We start from the raw sequence: 14,837 nt of genomic DNA on the forward strand, positions 1-14,837 counted from the left end.
TGTTACAATTCGACTGCACCCCTCATCAAGTCTTTCCTCTCCCTCGCTATCTCCCTTCATGACAAGTACTGAACCAACATCAACATCAACATCATGACAGAAGCGGTAAGCTTATCCAGGAATGATTGATGTCAGCAAGGTCAAAAGACTGACTAGTCATCTTCCACCAGAATCCAGCCTTTGTATTACGGGAGCTGAAAAAGGTCACCTTTGAGGACCGACAAGTCCCCAAACTCGACGACCCTCACGACGTCCGGGTCCACATTGAACAGACGGGCATCTGTGGCAGCGACGTACACTACTGGCAACGCGGTCGCATCGGCGACTTTGTTCTCACGAGTCCCATCGTTCTAGGTCACGAGAGTGCCGGCGTCGTCGTCGAGACCGGGTCCAAAGTCGAGAATGTCCGAGTAGGCGACCGAGTGGCGATAGAGCCTGGCGTTCCCTGTCGACGATGCGACTTTTGCCGATCTGGCTCCTACAACCTATGCGAGGACACCGTCTTTGCAGCCACACCTCCCCATGACGGTACTCTGCAGAAGTACTACACGGTGGCCTCGGACTACGTGTATCCCATTCCGGACCACATGTCTTCCGAGGATGGAGCTCTGGTGGAGCCTGTATCTGTTGCTGTGCAGATCGTCAAGGTATCGGACCTCCGCGCAGGCCAGACGGTCCTCGTTTTCGGCTGTGGACCTATCGGGGTGCTCTGTCAAGCTGTCGCCAAGGCTTCAGGCGCGGCCAAGGTCATCGGCGTGGATATTTCCGAGGCGAGGGCGCAGTTTGCCCGCGATTTCACAGCCGACGGTGTTTTTCTGAACAATGCCGAGCCGACGGCCGGTGCTGACCCCGTCGATGCAGCCAGAGAGGTGGCCGAGAAGATTGTGGCAGACTACGGCTTAGGTCTCGGTGCCGATGTCGTCCTCGAGTGCACCGGTGCCGAGCCTTGCATACAGGCCGGGGTGTTTGCGGCAAAGAAGGGCGGCACCTACGTCCAGGCTGGCATGGGAAAGGAAAATGTAGTCTTCCCAATTACAGCGGCCTGTATCCGGGCCCTGACGATCAAGGGGTCCATTCGGTATTCCGCTGGATGTTATCCCGAAGCTGTGAGGCTGATCTCGGCCGGAAAGATTCAGCCCAGCAAGCTCATCACCCACAGGTTCGCCTTTACCCAGGCTGAGGAGGCTTTTGAAATAGTCAAGCAGGCGGCTGAGAATACATTGAAGGTGATAATAAAGGGTGTACCTAGATAGATAAGACGAGGTAGAACAGTGGTGGTAAGACGACAGTCAATATATCATCTCAATATGCCGGGATATTAGGCAACCAGCCTGCTTGGTAGGAGTGGTGAGACCCCGCGATGACTAGAGGGTGACGATCGAATGCTAGATTGTAAGCTCGAGCTTAGATCAAGTCTCCATCCATCTTAGACGACGAACTCGGTCTCCATAGACAATGGACGCGGCGAATATCTACAAGTACACGTCTGTGCATCATCATACGTTCCTCAGCCATTCGACCTCTTGTTCTTGCTGACGGTTGCATATGCTACATCCGCAGGTAACGGCAAACAGTATTAACCCGTCTCTTCCCTGCGGCCGGGCAACAGAATGCCGTTGCAGCCAGCTTGCCCTTCACGGCATTGGGTCCCCGGTAGGTATCATAGCTAGAATCTGAACAGCACCTGGGTTCGGTGGCCGGCTCACTTCCAGGATGTGGTGTACGAATTGTAAATAGGAGCCTGTGTCTCGTGCTTCTCGATGTTCCCAAGACATCTAGTAATATTCAGCACATTGAACTCGCTCACACGACTACCGCCATCATGGTTCTCGCAGCACATCCCGATCCCGCAACACCTGTGTTATCGCACTTTTCACTTGAGGGAAAATCTGCGTTCGTGACGGGTGCATCGCGAGGAATTGGCCTGGCCGTGGCCCGTGGCCTTTTGGAAGCCGGGGCATCGGTCGCCATCACCTACTCCACGACCCCAGACTCCGAGGTCTCAGACCTCGTCTCCTCCCTGTCATCCGACAACCCCGGACGCGTGGTCAGGGCCTACCAGTGCAACGTGACGGACCGTGCCGCTGTGAATGATGCGGTTCGCAAGGCCGCCGCCGACATTGGCGGTGGCAGTCTAGATATCGTCGTTGCCAATGCCGGAATCGGCGACCATGTGGCTGCTGAGGATTACCCCGAGGATCGGTTCCTCAATATGCTCGACGTCAACTTCAATGGCGCATTCTGGACCGCACAGGCGGCTGCCAACATCATGAAGGGGTCAAAGACGAGGGGCAGCATCATCTTCACAGCCAGCGTCAGCGCTATCCTCGTGAATGTTCCCCAGAAGCAATCTGCCTATAACGCGAGTAAGGCGGCTGTCGTCCACCTCGCCAAGAGTCTGGCCGTGGAGTGGGCAGACTTTGCCAGGGTCAATTGCGTGTCTCCTGTATGTGTGCAGACGACCCCTCACCCTAAAAGTATCTCGGTATAGCTGACGCCTCTACATAGGGATACATCGCTACCGACATGTTGGATGTCCATCCGAAGGAGTGGAAGGACAAGTGGTTCTCCATGATTCCTGGACAGAGGCTTTGCGAGCCCGAGGAACTCAAGGGCTCCTACGTCTTTTTGGCCAGCGATGCCAGCAGTTACATGATGGGTAAGGAAATCCCTCGCCGTGATCGTTCCACCAGCTGATCTCATCTCCCAGGCGCGAATTTAGTAATTGACGGCGGGTACAGTCTGCCCTAGGGTTGTAGAAAGTGTTATATAGTTGAGAGAGGGACGGTCAAGGTAGGAATATGGCACAGGTTTAACAAAGCAGAATCCCTGTGTAAACACCGGACTACGGGGATACATTGCAATATCGTTCCCAGTAATATTATGATCAGAGGCTGGCCGTGTTCATGATCCAATAAACTGAACGCCTGCACCGACGGGGCAACGTGGCCGGCCTGATGCACAGATAAGTCTCCTCAGTGAAAGATGCCCCTCCCTCCAGAATCGGAACTGGTTTTCCTCTCCGGATCCTTCTTCCGGAGCCGACTCAGATAAGGATGAGAGCCTTCCATTCCGTGGTTAAGTCTGTGCGAATGCATCGGTTACTCCTTGAGCCCTTAGGGAACCATCAGCACACAATCATGTCCGTCCCCGGTCTGTGGCAATACGAGGCGGGGTTGGATCCGCGATGGAGGTTTAGAAGCCCATCGCGGGTTCTTACGTAGTCCATACGGGAGGGTAATGTCCGCATCTACTCGTACATATAGTCACAATGATACCTTGCCCCTTTGAATCTCGATCGCGGCCCACAGTGGTCCGTCCTCCTCCTACAACTTCATGCCCGAATTCTGGATATCAACAGACCACGGAAACTTGATCGCGTGTACGGCGTGATTGTACCCGAAGCCGGCCCTTGTCTCTATTGCTTGGAAGGCATCACGGACGGATCAGATCCCTTACGACGACTCTTACTACAAGGGCCCTGTGTCATCGGTTCCCATCCTGGGCCCCTGAACAATGCCTCCGGTTCGAAATAGGCCTCTAGATCAGGCCTGTGGAGAATGTCGGCGTCGTAAAGCCCGGTGCAACAAGTCGCAGCCACGCTGCGACTTGTGTCAGAGGCATGGAAGGAGCTGCCTATACGAGAAGCCGATACGGACACCTCTCACTCGCAAGTATGTTCCACCATCCATCCGAAGCATATACTGGACTCACGGCACTAAGATGGACGCGTAGGCATCTCACGGAGGTAGAAACCCGTCTAGAAAAGGCAGATGCCCTTATCCAGCAGATGCGCAGCTTGATGCCGGCTTATTCACGACCCCAATCAGAAGGACCCCAACTGGGTGACGCGAGCTTATACAGAGACTCTCCCACATCCGACCACAACGATGGGACCGGAAGCCTACAGCAGGGAGTACGTCAGAGCGACGGATTCTCAGCCGGGAATCTTTCGTCAGGCTCAGCCGAGACAGGTTTCTCGATAAGTTTGCAACCACCACAATATGACCTGCCCCAACTACAGCAAGCTCACCTCCAACAAGGTGATAACGCTGCGACAAGTATCGCACGCAACGAGCCTACATCTGGCGGGGCAGGGGTGTCCCGAGAGGATGGGAACGACGGTCAGAGAATGATCGATGACCCTCCACTGAATGATTTTGAGTGGTGTGAGAGAGAGGTCGACCAGCATGTCCACGGCCTTTCTCCTGACGCGGCCCCCGTTCACGAAAGTCCGAGATCAGATGGCATGGCTTCACTGTCCGTCGCGGAGAGGGAGACAGGGTATCTCGGTGTCGCATCCGGTGCAGCTCTTCTCCGCCTGTTGGACCCAAGACAGGACACAAGCTCCCCCTCACCGAGGACATGGAGGACGCCAAAATTCGTAAGCGGTCGGAAGAAGACAAGTAGGCCTGTACTTTTGCAAAGCCCAAACCCTAACCGGCATATCAGCGAGGCCATGATAGATGCCTACTTCCGCTTATACCACGTCCACTACCCCATCATTCACGAGCCAACCTTCCGCGCGCAGTACAGCGAGGTCATACACCGCCCGCACGGATCGTGCTGGACAGTTCTGGCGTACATTGTCGCTGCTATCGGGGCGTGGTCATCCTCATCCTCGTCCGGTGAGAGCCTAGACCTTGCTCTGTTCTCGCACGCGCGCTCCATGCTCGACTTCAATTTCCTCGAGGTTGGGAATCTATCCCTAGTGCAGGCCCTGACCCTCGCATCCAATTACCAGCAGAAGAGGGACAAGCCGAACTCGGGATACAACTACCTTGGACTGGCTGTCCGGATGGCCATGGGCCTCGGGCTTCACAAGGAGTTCCAGGGATGGAGCATATCTCCGCTGACCATGGAGATCCGTCGTCGCGTGTGGTGGTCCCTCTGCGTATTCGACGTCGGCGCTACCATCACTTTCAGTCGCCCAGAGGTTTGGCCATACAAGGGAGTCGAGGTATCCTTACCTCTCAATGTCAATGACAAGGCGAGTTCCCCCATCGGTCTATCGTGCTCATCATCAGATGCAAGTTCAGTTCCTGGCATTCTACGTTGGAAGGAACCCAGACCTCTGACATTGAATCTGAATGCGGAACTAGGATCTCACTGCTGCCTCGCAATCGTATCCCCCAGAAAGCCACCACATGACGCCATATACAGCCGTCGCAACTCAGGCCAGATTCCACGTAGCCACACATGCATGCTATGAGAGGGTCATATCCAAGCCCCAGCCATCTTCGGACGCGCTGTTGACTCTCGATGCACAAGCTATCGAGCCGTGGATAGCAGATGTACCTTCGTACTTTGCCGAAGACGCCACGGTTCCGCATCGATATGCTCTCAGCCATGCCATCAAATCATGGAGATTAATGAATCTCCGTATAATAATGTACCGGCCATTCGTGATACGAAAGATGCTGAAACGGTCGTCATCGACGGAAGTGGGAGACATGACGGCGTTTCACAGATGCTTGGACGACGTAAGATCGACCATCAATCTCATCTCGGACTACTGGAGACATCACGAGCACAACTTTCTGACAGCCTGGTACTCACTGTGTGTAATGGACTTTGAGTGCCCAATGATGCACTATCCGTCGATACTGACGTCTACACTTATAGTTATTTTCTCTTCCAAGCCACTCTGATCCCTTGCATCTGCCTCCGAAACGCCCCGAACACCAGCGAGGTTGACGATTGGCGAGCCCAGATAGGCGCCGCATCAAACACCATCGCAGCCATGGCTGAGGTGAATTCTAGTGCGACTCGCTGTCATCGGATAATCCTCAACCTGTGTGGGAAGTACTTGGATGAGGCCGAGACCGGCATCCGATCCGGGCCTGAATACCCTTCCTCCTCCGGAGATGCAACCGACGTCACTAGACATGCTGCAGTTATAAGCCCGGAAGCTTTAGCAGACAGTCACCGCATGACGGGTTCGGAAGCGCCGCAGGCTTCACACAATCCTATGATTGGGTTGATGTGGCCGCATGTGCCGCCGCTGGATGCAGTCGATATGACCATGGGAGACGAGATGGGCTGGATGGATTTGCTAGCGGGCGGAGGAAATGACCTCTGAGTGACTGACTATGGGCGGCTTCGTCATAATATCGCACTCGGACACCACCTCCCCTTCCAGTCCATCAACCGTTTTGAGGCGGGAGGCCACAGCATGGAGACAGCAAGATCAAGGATCATCGGTCGGTAAGTAGCAACACGTGTAACACAGTCAACATCATAATATTCTAATTGCCCCTAGCAATAGTGTCTGTCTTCTGCCATCCATAGTCTTGTTGAGTCAACATTGGCGAAGTAGATGCCCCCAAAGCGTATACACACCAGAGGACGGTCGCCAAACACCGACCCGTCAAGCGAACGAGGTTGTCCGACGTGGTGGCAGACGTGCCGTCGGCCACTCCTGTCGTCTGAATGTAGAATCTGAGTCTCCATCACTCATGTCGGATGGTCGAGAAAACCTTTCGCGTGCATAACGCACTTTTCTTCTCCTTCTCCATGCATGCCAACGGGATACACTCCCAGGTGTGAAGCTGAGCACCCATCGAGCAACCTTCTCGAGCTCGCCCGTCATTAACAGGCCGAGGAAGATGACGAGTGCCGTGACCGGGATGGCAACGGCCCAGTATATCGACTGACTCCACTCCATATCACGAACGTCCTTTGTATTCATACCGAAGATGCTGGAAACCGCACTCAGGGGAAGGAATACGATTGTCACGATGGTAAAGGCATATATAGCCTGCTCCTGGCGGTCCTTTGTCGTGTCTATGCGGTGGCGGTTCTGGAAACTATCGTCAGTAGGGAATATATCAGGTACCGGCCAACGTTCAATAACGCATACCTCAATTTCTAGGTATGATGCTTGACCTTGCATCTGATCGAACTCGCGTTCCCGGCGGTCCAGATGCTGCAGGCATTCTTGCAGGAATACGGAACGGAAGCCCCCAGGGTCTGTCGCCCTGATCTTGAAATTGGCGTGTTCGTCGAGAGAAGATTCAAAGTCGTAGTCGGCCATCTGGGTGTATGGGTTGGTATTGCTTGCCGCCCCTTGTCTCCGATAGGGAGGTTCGGTCTCGTGACGAGGTGCATCTCCGGGGCCGTGGTGCACGATGTGCTCTCGCTCGGGGTATATTGTCCAGATACGAGGGCGACTATATGCGAACATGTCCGGGCGGCTCGCCATGGATACGTCCGTTTTGCGGGCTGCATATACAGGTGTTATTGACGAGATCCGATATGAGTCGAGGGTACGGAAGACGTTCTTCTGCAATGCAATGAAGGTTCTCAAGGTGGAAATCTCGTCTCGGAGCATGCCAGTCCGGTGTTCAAGCGATCTGTTAGGAGACTTGGTCGTCATCTCCGACTCCTAGCGTCGTGATTTAGCAAGTGTGGCCTAGTCTATGCCATGAAAAGGTGGATGCGGTGGCATCTCCAGTACGTACGAGTGAATTCAGGTAAACCGAGTATACCTTTGCGGTATCGGGGTACCCTTGGGTAGCATCCTGAAGTAGGCCCATGCTCATCAATGAGACGAGGTCGAGAGGCAGAATGGTCGACATGTCGATGAGTGGTCTTGTCTTCTTGGACAGGCGCTTAAGAATCTGAGATATAGAATCTTCCATGAGGCTTGTTGCTCCCCGACGAAGAGTGTCGCCCGTATATGAGTCGCTGCGGACGTATATCAATCCCATCAAGAGCTGCATCCATCCTTGTAGCAGTTCGACAGGGACGTCTATGCTCTGGCGGTCCAATGGCTGGACATGGGCAAAGATGAGATTGAAACTCATGATCCGAGCCGCCAAGTACCGGAGTTCCATGGTCAGCGACGTCAGATGGGCGCCGCGTGCTGGATGTGTTCTATCCACGAAATACTGGAGTCCGCTATCCTCTCTACTACCGTCCAACTATATTCGCATGGTAAGTGAGTACGCAACGTCTAAGCGGGTGTCTCGGTAGTGTACTCGCTCACCTTGAGGATTAGCTTGATTGCCCCCCAGTATTGAGGGACAGTGATGAAGGCAAAGTTGGTCGGAAAGAAGAATCGGAATACTATGTCCGCCAAGTTGAAAAGGGTAACCTGATCCTCGAAAACGCGTTGGAGCTTGAGCCAGTCCCTCGTAATCTCATCGGTCGGCTTTGAGGCGGAAACCTCGTCAGAACGCGTCTTCATCATCTTATGGACTTCATCCCTGCTTGACTTTGGGCAGGAAATGTATACACTGCGATCCGCAAGGCTTATACCGTTGAGGAGAAATCCATCCACCTCCTCCATATGTCTGTCGAGGGCTTCAGCATCGATTGCGGTCCCATCAGCCAGCGGCACTCCGTCGAGACAGCTGAAAATTGCCGTGTTGGTCATGGAGGCCTGTCCGTCCAATGGGGCAGTCTGAAGCCTCAAAATATTTCGCGGAGGGCCGCGGATTTCCGGCGATACCTCTTCGCCGGCTTCGGGTCTGTCCTCGTGTGTTTGGGCCGGGGTGTCATGATCCAGGGGAAGAAGAATTCCACGGGGGGGAAGGTAGGTCTCATAGGTCCTTGTGATGGGTGTCAGCACACATCAGGTCTGCATATGGTCTCGCAGAGCGTCGAGAAGACAACGGAGCATACCCCAGCTGAAGGTCGAGAGTAACAGTGACAGTCTTAGCCATGTAGCAGAGCCTGGGCCATTCCGTTGACTTGACGGCTCTCTTCTGGAGATAGAAGGTAATCGGCTGAGGCCAGAATTCAAGAAAGTGCATGACGAAGTCCTATCATTGATCTGTTGTCAACCACAATAGCAGAAACCATGAAGCCCGAGGTGGGTATGAGCACTAACAAGCCATGTTGAGCACTCGTCTACAGACAGACGCCACATGACGGAGCCTCCGTATGACACGAGGAGCCTTGTGTTGGGTACGCTCGGTTCTGGTGACAGGCTCGAAGGAACTGTAGAAAGGGAGATGAAGTCGCCGCATAAGTGTGTCTGTGCCATCCGACCGCAAGTCACGAGAAGGGCTACAGTAGCGTCAGCGAATAGTCTAAACGGTCAGGGTTTCCATGTGTGATTCCCACAATTTCCCAGAACCAGGCACCAGAGTTGTGGGATGTGAAAGCACCATGCCGGTGGTGCAATCTGGCTGACAGCCTGCTGCATATCTCGGCTTTGCGTGGCATTAGAGAAGCAAGCCTGGAGGAGAGTAGGCGCGGGAAAGGCAGGCTTGTCAGACGCATCGAGGCCCGAATACTTCTCGAGACTGAAGTAAGGAAGGCACATCCAAGTGATGGCGTGCGACTCGTCGGGTCGGTCGGCGGCTCGGCCGTCTGCCGAAGGGAGGATGTGCTGGATACATGAGGCCTCGACGTACTGCGCATGCCGACCACTTGGAGTGCCTATGGGCTTGATGAACTTGCGCCTCACACGGGTGAGGATGTCGATGATCCCCTTTCGCTCTACCTTTGTGAGGTTGGCGGCTTGGCTTGCAACGTTCTGGGTACCGTTAGACCAGACTAGATTCTGTAGGAATGTTCTCGGCGTGGGGTGGCGGTACCATACCGAGAACTCGGCAAAGTCCATCGATGTACGATAAAGGTGACTGCATTCTGCTAGTTAATAGATGGAGCATGGGGCTGTACAGATGACCAGGTCTACTTACATCCACCGAAACATTGGCTGATTCCTTGGTTTTGGATCCGTCGATGTAGACAATCCGGCCGAGTGAGTGCCACCGATCAACCCGTCGCCGGTATATCGAGACTCGTGGACGTTTGTCACGGGGTGCTTGCTGATGCTGCCGGGAGACCGGGGCTCGCCGATATTCTCGGATCCGCCAGTTCCGTTCGCATCCTGCTCACCACTGCTGAGAGCACCGGTTGAGGAGAGTTGTAGCGACCAAGACGGCACAAACTTGTAGATGACCGAAGGTGCCCCGCCGTCATGTGAGCTGGCGTGCTGTTGGTACTGCCTATTCAGGCTCCTGGGGACCGGTCCCGTTTTGGCATAGCCGTTGGAGTCGTCCGAGTAGACTGAAGATGCGTGCGATGCATGATTACGCCGCGAAGAAGCGGCACTCTGTGATGGGGGGGGGGGTGCAAATCTCCACCGACGAGCCCTCGAGGGCAGGCTGTCCCAGTCTTCGTCCCCGTCGCTGTCGCTGTCGCTGCTGCTGCTGCTTCTGCTTCTGTTCCAAGACGACTCCCTCGTCACCGGCATGAAGCGGACACCATAGGATGCGGGCACAGAGTGATCCCTCTCCCTCTCCCTCGCGCCTATGTCTATTCTGACGTCACCCGAATCTTCTCTCGCTGCGGCTCTCCGCTCACGCTGATGGGAAGCAGGCTACACATTTGCGCGGTCAGGATGTCTCTCCCCAATCTCGTCGTGTTCGAGCAAGGGCCCTCCCTACCTGATTCGCCATCACTATCTCCTCCGGATGATAGGCTGAAGCATCAGTCTCCCGAGAAGAACGGCCGCGTCGTGTGCTACGGACCTCCCGTTCCTGCTCCGTGACAGGGACTACGGGGAAGGTCCGTCTCCGGCGTGGACGCTCGGATGGTGCTGGGGAGCCGACCGGGTACATCTGGCGAGTGGACAATCTCCAGAGATGAGGTCCTCAACAAGCTGTCGCACCGGTTCTATTCGATGCCCTACCCGGAGCCATCACATAGAGCGTGGAGGCAAAAGCCTGCGTCTTTATGTTCTTACCGAGCGGGGTTCCAGTCCCCATGTGCATAGAGGCTGTGGCCCACGAAGTGGCTGGCAGGGATGCATGCAGTGGTGCTTACAGCGCACGGAGCTGAGGCTGCAGGAAATGATGCTCGAGGTGCAGCACAATGGCCTCGATACCAGGGCGGCTGGCGTTGAGTGATTTAAACAGGTTTTGTGTGCCGTCTCCTCGCGTCGGTTTCCCGATGCTCTCTGTCGATTATTGTTAGTTGTGGAAAGGTGGTCAGGAAACGAGGCTGAAGCCGATTATTACGATGATCAAATATTATCTCCGTGCATGCATGCACCCCAAGGGCTAATAGTCGTCTTCCACCAAGAACTGACCCAGAGGCTGGGTGGGCGGGGGAAGCCGGATGCGAACCGGTGCAGCACGGGGCTGAGCGTACGAGGCTTCACAACGTGACTCTTCACACTGGAAGGGGGGGATGCTTCGCCGGTTACATGGCATTCACCGATTGACAGAGAGAATTGCATCTACCTCCTAAGAAGAGACGACGATCTGGCAGTGGCAGTGTATGCACCTCTACACCATATAGGTGATGGTCTGAAAACCGCACTCCGGACACGTCGTGTTGTCTGAGAATCTACTCTAACAGTCATACGGCCGTCCTTGGTATGATTCTATTCAACATGTCAGTATATTCATTGTCGAATCACACTCCATCGCCTCTGATAGATGCCACGTAGCATGCACAGACACATCAGCCGTAAATCTGAGCTCCTCTGCCGCCATCCAAACTCAACAGGCAATAAGAGAAATGCTATATTATGCGTTGAGGGATATACTCTGGTGATGAGTAGCAAGAAGGGAAGTCTATCCAAGCCAGGTAATAACCATAGTAATTCTTTTCTGTGAAGCGAAAAACAGAACCCCGTTTCCCATACATGACCGTGTCGCGTGAGAAGACGTCTTATCGCTCATGCAGATTTTGTAAAGCAACATTAAAGGTGCCCATGAGAGGGCGGGAAGAAAGAAGAGAGAAGAAGGACGGTACAGATATGTAAACAACCGGGTAATATACATATATATATATAATATACACATATAAATCCAGGGGAGGTTGACACACACGAGATGTGCTGCAGCATCAGGAAGCCTGGCAGAGGTCGACTCAACCGTGGCTTTTCTTTGTTGCTAGATTGCCACGGGATCAGAACCGGTGCTGGCGACCGACGCTCTCGACGCGAACGCCCAGCTTGACCATCTCACGAGAGTCGATGACACCGCGACCGTCAAAGACCCAGCGGGGCTTGGCCATGGACTCGGCAATCCGGACCCAGTCGATGCGCTCCTTGGGCTTGTACTCCTCGGCGCTGCCCATCCCGGTAGCGAAGCCGGTCTCCTTGGAGGCGCGGTTCTGGATGCAGTCGGGGCAGTCCTGCTCGCACGCGGGCTCGGGGTTGTAGCGGTCGAGAGGGTCGTCGACGGCCACCTCGGCCTTCTGGACGAGATACTTGTGCAGGGCGAGTATGTCGTTGGGCGAGGGAGCGGCACCGGCAGCGGCAGCGGCAGCGAGGGAGCCGAAGGGACGAGGGTCGACCTTGGGGTTGGGCTTGCGGCCGATCGTCTTGGCGGCGGAGTCGACGGCGGCGCCGGCGGCGGGAGGGGGAGGGGGCTGGTTGCGGAACTCGTCAAACTCGGTGGCGATGACGACGGCGGTGCTGCCCTTGCAGGCGTCGAGGGCGTTTCCGTAGACGGAGATGTTGTCCAGCTGGGCGACGGGGCCGAGGAGGAGCCTGATCTCGTCCTTGATCACGAGGGGGTTGCAGCAGGGATCGAAGACGGCGATCTCGCGCGGCCTCTCCTCGAGCAGGGTCTTGATCATCTCGAGGGCGGGGGCCTCGCGCGTGTCCGACGTGTTCTTCTTGAAGGCAAAGCCCAGGATGGTGACCTTCTTGCCCACCAGCGTGTTGTTGAGGCACTTGATGATGCGGTTCGTGAAGCGGTCGCGCGCGTACTCGTTCATCTTGACCACCTGGCGCCAGTACTCGCCGACCTCGGGCAGGCCCATGGTGTCGGCCAGGTAGACGAGGTTGAGGACGTCCTTCTTGAAGCAGCTGCCGCCGAATCCGATGCCGGCCACCAGGAACTTGTTGCCGATACGCGGGTCCACGCCGACGGCCTTGGAGACCTCGTCGACGTCAGCACCTGTCTGCTCGCACAGGGCCGAGATGGAGTTGATGCTCGAGATGCGCTGGGCGAGCATGGAGTTGGCGACGAGCTTGGCCAGCTCGGACGACCAGACGTTGGTGGTCAGGATGCGGTCGCGAGGCACCCAGGCCGCGTAGACGCCGACGAGGGCCTCGGCGGCCTTCTTGCCCGAGGGCGTGGGCGCTGATCCGATCAGGATACGGTCGGGGTACACCAGATCGTTGACGGCCGTACCGGCAGCGAGGAACTCGGGGTTGGAGAGGATCTCAAAGTGGACACCAGGGCGGTGCATGGAGAGCTGGGGGAGAGAGAGAGAGTGGGGGATCAGCAAGATTAGAAAGACAAGGGCATGATGAATAATGCAACCCCAAAAAAAAAAAAAAAGAAAAAAAAAGGGTTCGAGAGAGAATGAATGGCAGGAGGGATTGAAAGCTTACAGTGTCGGCGACGAGCTGGGCTGTCCGGCAGGGGACGGTGCTCTTCTCGACGATGATGGCACCCTCACGGGCATACTGAGCGACGACGCTGGTGACGGCCTCGAAGGCGGTCATGTCGGTCGCGCTGCCGGCACCGACGCCGCGGTACTTTGTAGGGGTGTTGACGGCGACGAGGACGATGTCGGCCTCGCTGATGCTCTTGGCGACGTCGGTGGTGAAGAAGAGGTTGGCGGGACGCTCGGCGATTGTCAGGTCGGCGGCATCGGGGTCGTCGGGGTCGCTGGAGAAGGCGGTCCTGCGACCTCCGTCACGGGCGATGCGCACGATGTCGCGCAGGCCCGGCTCGTAGATGGGAGGGTGCTGGGAGTTCCAGCGACGGATCCTCGTCTCGTCGCGATCGACGACGGTGACCCTGATGTGGGGGTTCTGGTAGGCGACGACGGAAGCAGTAGGGCCGCCTATATGTACAGAGCATGTGGTCAGTTCAAGATGGTCGGACGTCGAGGCCTACCACCATGTGCGCGCGCGTGGGTGCGTAAGGCGTGCACACAAATGGGTGGGGCACGTCTCTCGGTGCTGCTGAGAGCATGATGCATCAGAACAGACGGTGACGGCGACGAGACATACCGACGTAACCAGCTCCAACGCAGCAGATGTTCTTGACGATGACGTCGCCAGCACCTTCATTCACCGTGCTGGCAGATCCATTGAGCCCGAGGCTCTTGACCGAGTCGACGACGGACTCGGGGACAGACGGCATGGCAGGGGATCTTGTTCGCGTCTCGAATGGTTGGGGGTAGGTCTGTCTCTCTCTTCGAGGTCTCGCGTGCCGTCGAATCTTTGTCCTCGAGGATTTCAGATGAGAGACGTGGCGCGTGGCTGACTCGGAAACGTTTATATGTACAACGGTCGATAGCAGCCAATGTACGCACACGGGAGGGGGTATACAGCAGAGGAGCGAGATGATGAATGGAGCAGGTAGCGAGGAGAAGTAAAGAAGAAGAAAAGTAAACAGAAGAAAAAAAATTAGAACGAAGCCACGTCTGGACAGGAGAGGAGGAAAGGGGAGTCGAGAGGAGGAGGATGTGGAGGGAAAGGCGCCGGGGGGAGGGGCGCCAAGAAGTAAGTCGGAAAAAAAGTCCAGTGAGCACTAATCTCTAGAAACAAAATACGAGCACGCTCGCTCACTTGAACCTGACAGAGGCGGGTAGTACGACGGACAGGACGGGATTAGGATTTAGGAATGAATACCAAGGGGGGGGGGGGGGGGGGGGGGGGGGGGGGGGATCCATCAACACATTTTACGAGGCTGAGTGGGCCGAAGAAGGAAAAGGGCCCCCCTAGACGGTCCAGTCCGGTAGACCATCAACTCAGCCCAACAAGAGAGGGAAGGGAAGGGAGGGGGAAAGGGGGGGGGGAGGGTTTTGAAAAAGGCACAGCACAAGCGGAGAGACACGGCCTGAGAGGGAGGATGATGAGAAGAGACCAGGCTCTAGGGAGGAAGAGAGACCCCCCCCCCCCCCCC

General features: G+C 55.8%; 6 protein-coding genes across 6 annotated transcripts; 3 read left to right on the forward strand and 3 right to left on the reverse strand.

The window, feature by feature from the left end:
* Nucleotides 1-93: 93 nt before the first annotated feature.
* GMORB2_4304 (D-xylulose reductase) lies at nt 94-1,253 on the forward strand (the record flags this gene model as incomplete). Its single annotated transcript, XM_035466279.1, has 2 exons — nt 94-105; nt 171-1,253. 2 exons carry the CDS (start codon nt 94-96, stop codon nt 1,251-1,253), a joined length of 1,095 nt encoding a protein of 364 aa, XP_035324116.1.
* Nucleotides 1,254-1,822: 569 nt separating this feature from the next.
* On the forward strand, nt 1,823-2,697 carry GMORB2_4305 (sorbose reductase; the record flags this gene model as incomplete). The annotated part of the gene is made up of 2 exons (XM_035466280.1): nt 1,823-2,446; nt 2,509-2,697. The coding sequence occupies 2 exons, from the start codon at nt 1,823-1,825 to the stop codon at nt 2,695-2,697; spliced, it is 813 nt and encodes a 270-aa protein (XP_035324117.1).
* A 1,435-nt stretch (nt 2,698-4,132) lies between these two features.
* Nucleotides 4,133-6,082, forward strand: GMORB2_4306 (Fungal trans; the record flags this gene model as incomplete). Its single annotated transcript, XM_035466281.1, has 3 exons — nt 4,133-4,960; nt 5,103-5,560; nt 5,626-6,082. The coding sequence occupies 3 exons, from the start codon at nt 4,133-4,135 to the stop codon at nt 6,080-6,082; spliced, it is 1,743 nt and encodes a 580-aa protein (XP_035324118.1).
* Nucleotides 6,083-6,248: 166 nt separating this feature from the next.
* Nucleotides 6,249-7,580, reverse strand: GMORB2_4307 (Mg2+ and Co2+ transporter CorA; the record flags this gene model as incomplete). The annotated part of the gene is made up of 4 exons (XM_035466282.1): nt 6,249-6,428; nt 6,560-6,802; nt 6,863-7,387; nt 7,491-7,580. The coding sequence occupies 4 exons, from the start codon at nt 7,578-7,580 to the stop codon at nt 6,249-6,251; spliced, it is 1,038 nt and encodes a 345-aa protein (XP_035324119.1).
* A 377-nt stretch (nt 7,581-7,957) lies between these two features.
* GMORB2_4308 (CorA-like Mg2+ transporter protein) lies at nt 7,958-10,724 on the reverse strand (the record flags this gene model as incomplete). The annotated part of the gene is made up of 6 exons (XM_035466283.1): nt 7,958-8,474; nt 8,629-8,768; nt 8,837-9,015; nt 9,073-9,593; nt 9,654-10,023; nt 10,649-10,724. The coding sequence occupies 6 exons, from the start codon at nt 10,722-10,724 to the stop codon at nt 7,958-7,960; spliced, it is 1,803 nt and encodes a 600-aa protein (XP_035324120.1).
* A 1,150-nt stretch (nt 10,725-11,874) lies between these two features.
* On the reverse strand, nt 11,875-14,072 carry GMORB2_4309 (UDPglucose 6-dehydrogenase; the record flags this gene model as incomplete). Its single annotated transcript, XM_035466284.1, has 3 exons — nt 11,875-13,173; nt 13,313-13,770; nt 13,940-14,072. 3 exons carry the CDS (start codon nt 14,070-14,072, stop codon nt 11,875-11,877), a joined length of 1,890 nt encoding a protein of 629 aa, XP_035324121.1.
* Nucleotides 14,073-14,837: the final 765 nt, after the last annotated feature.

This window comes from Geosmithia morbida (assembly GCF_012550715.1).
Source record: "Geosmithia morbida isolate 1262 chromosome Unknown scaffold_2, whole genome shotgun sequence".
Lineage (NCBI taxonomy): Eukaryota > Fungi > Ascomycota > Sordariomycetes > Hypocreales > Bionectriaceae > Geosmithia > Geosmithia morbida.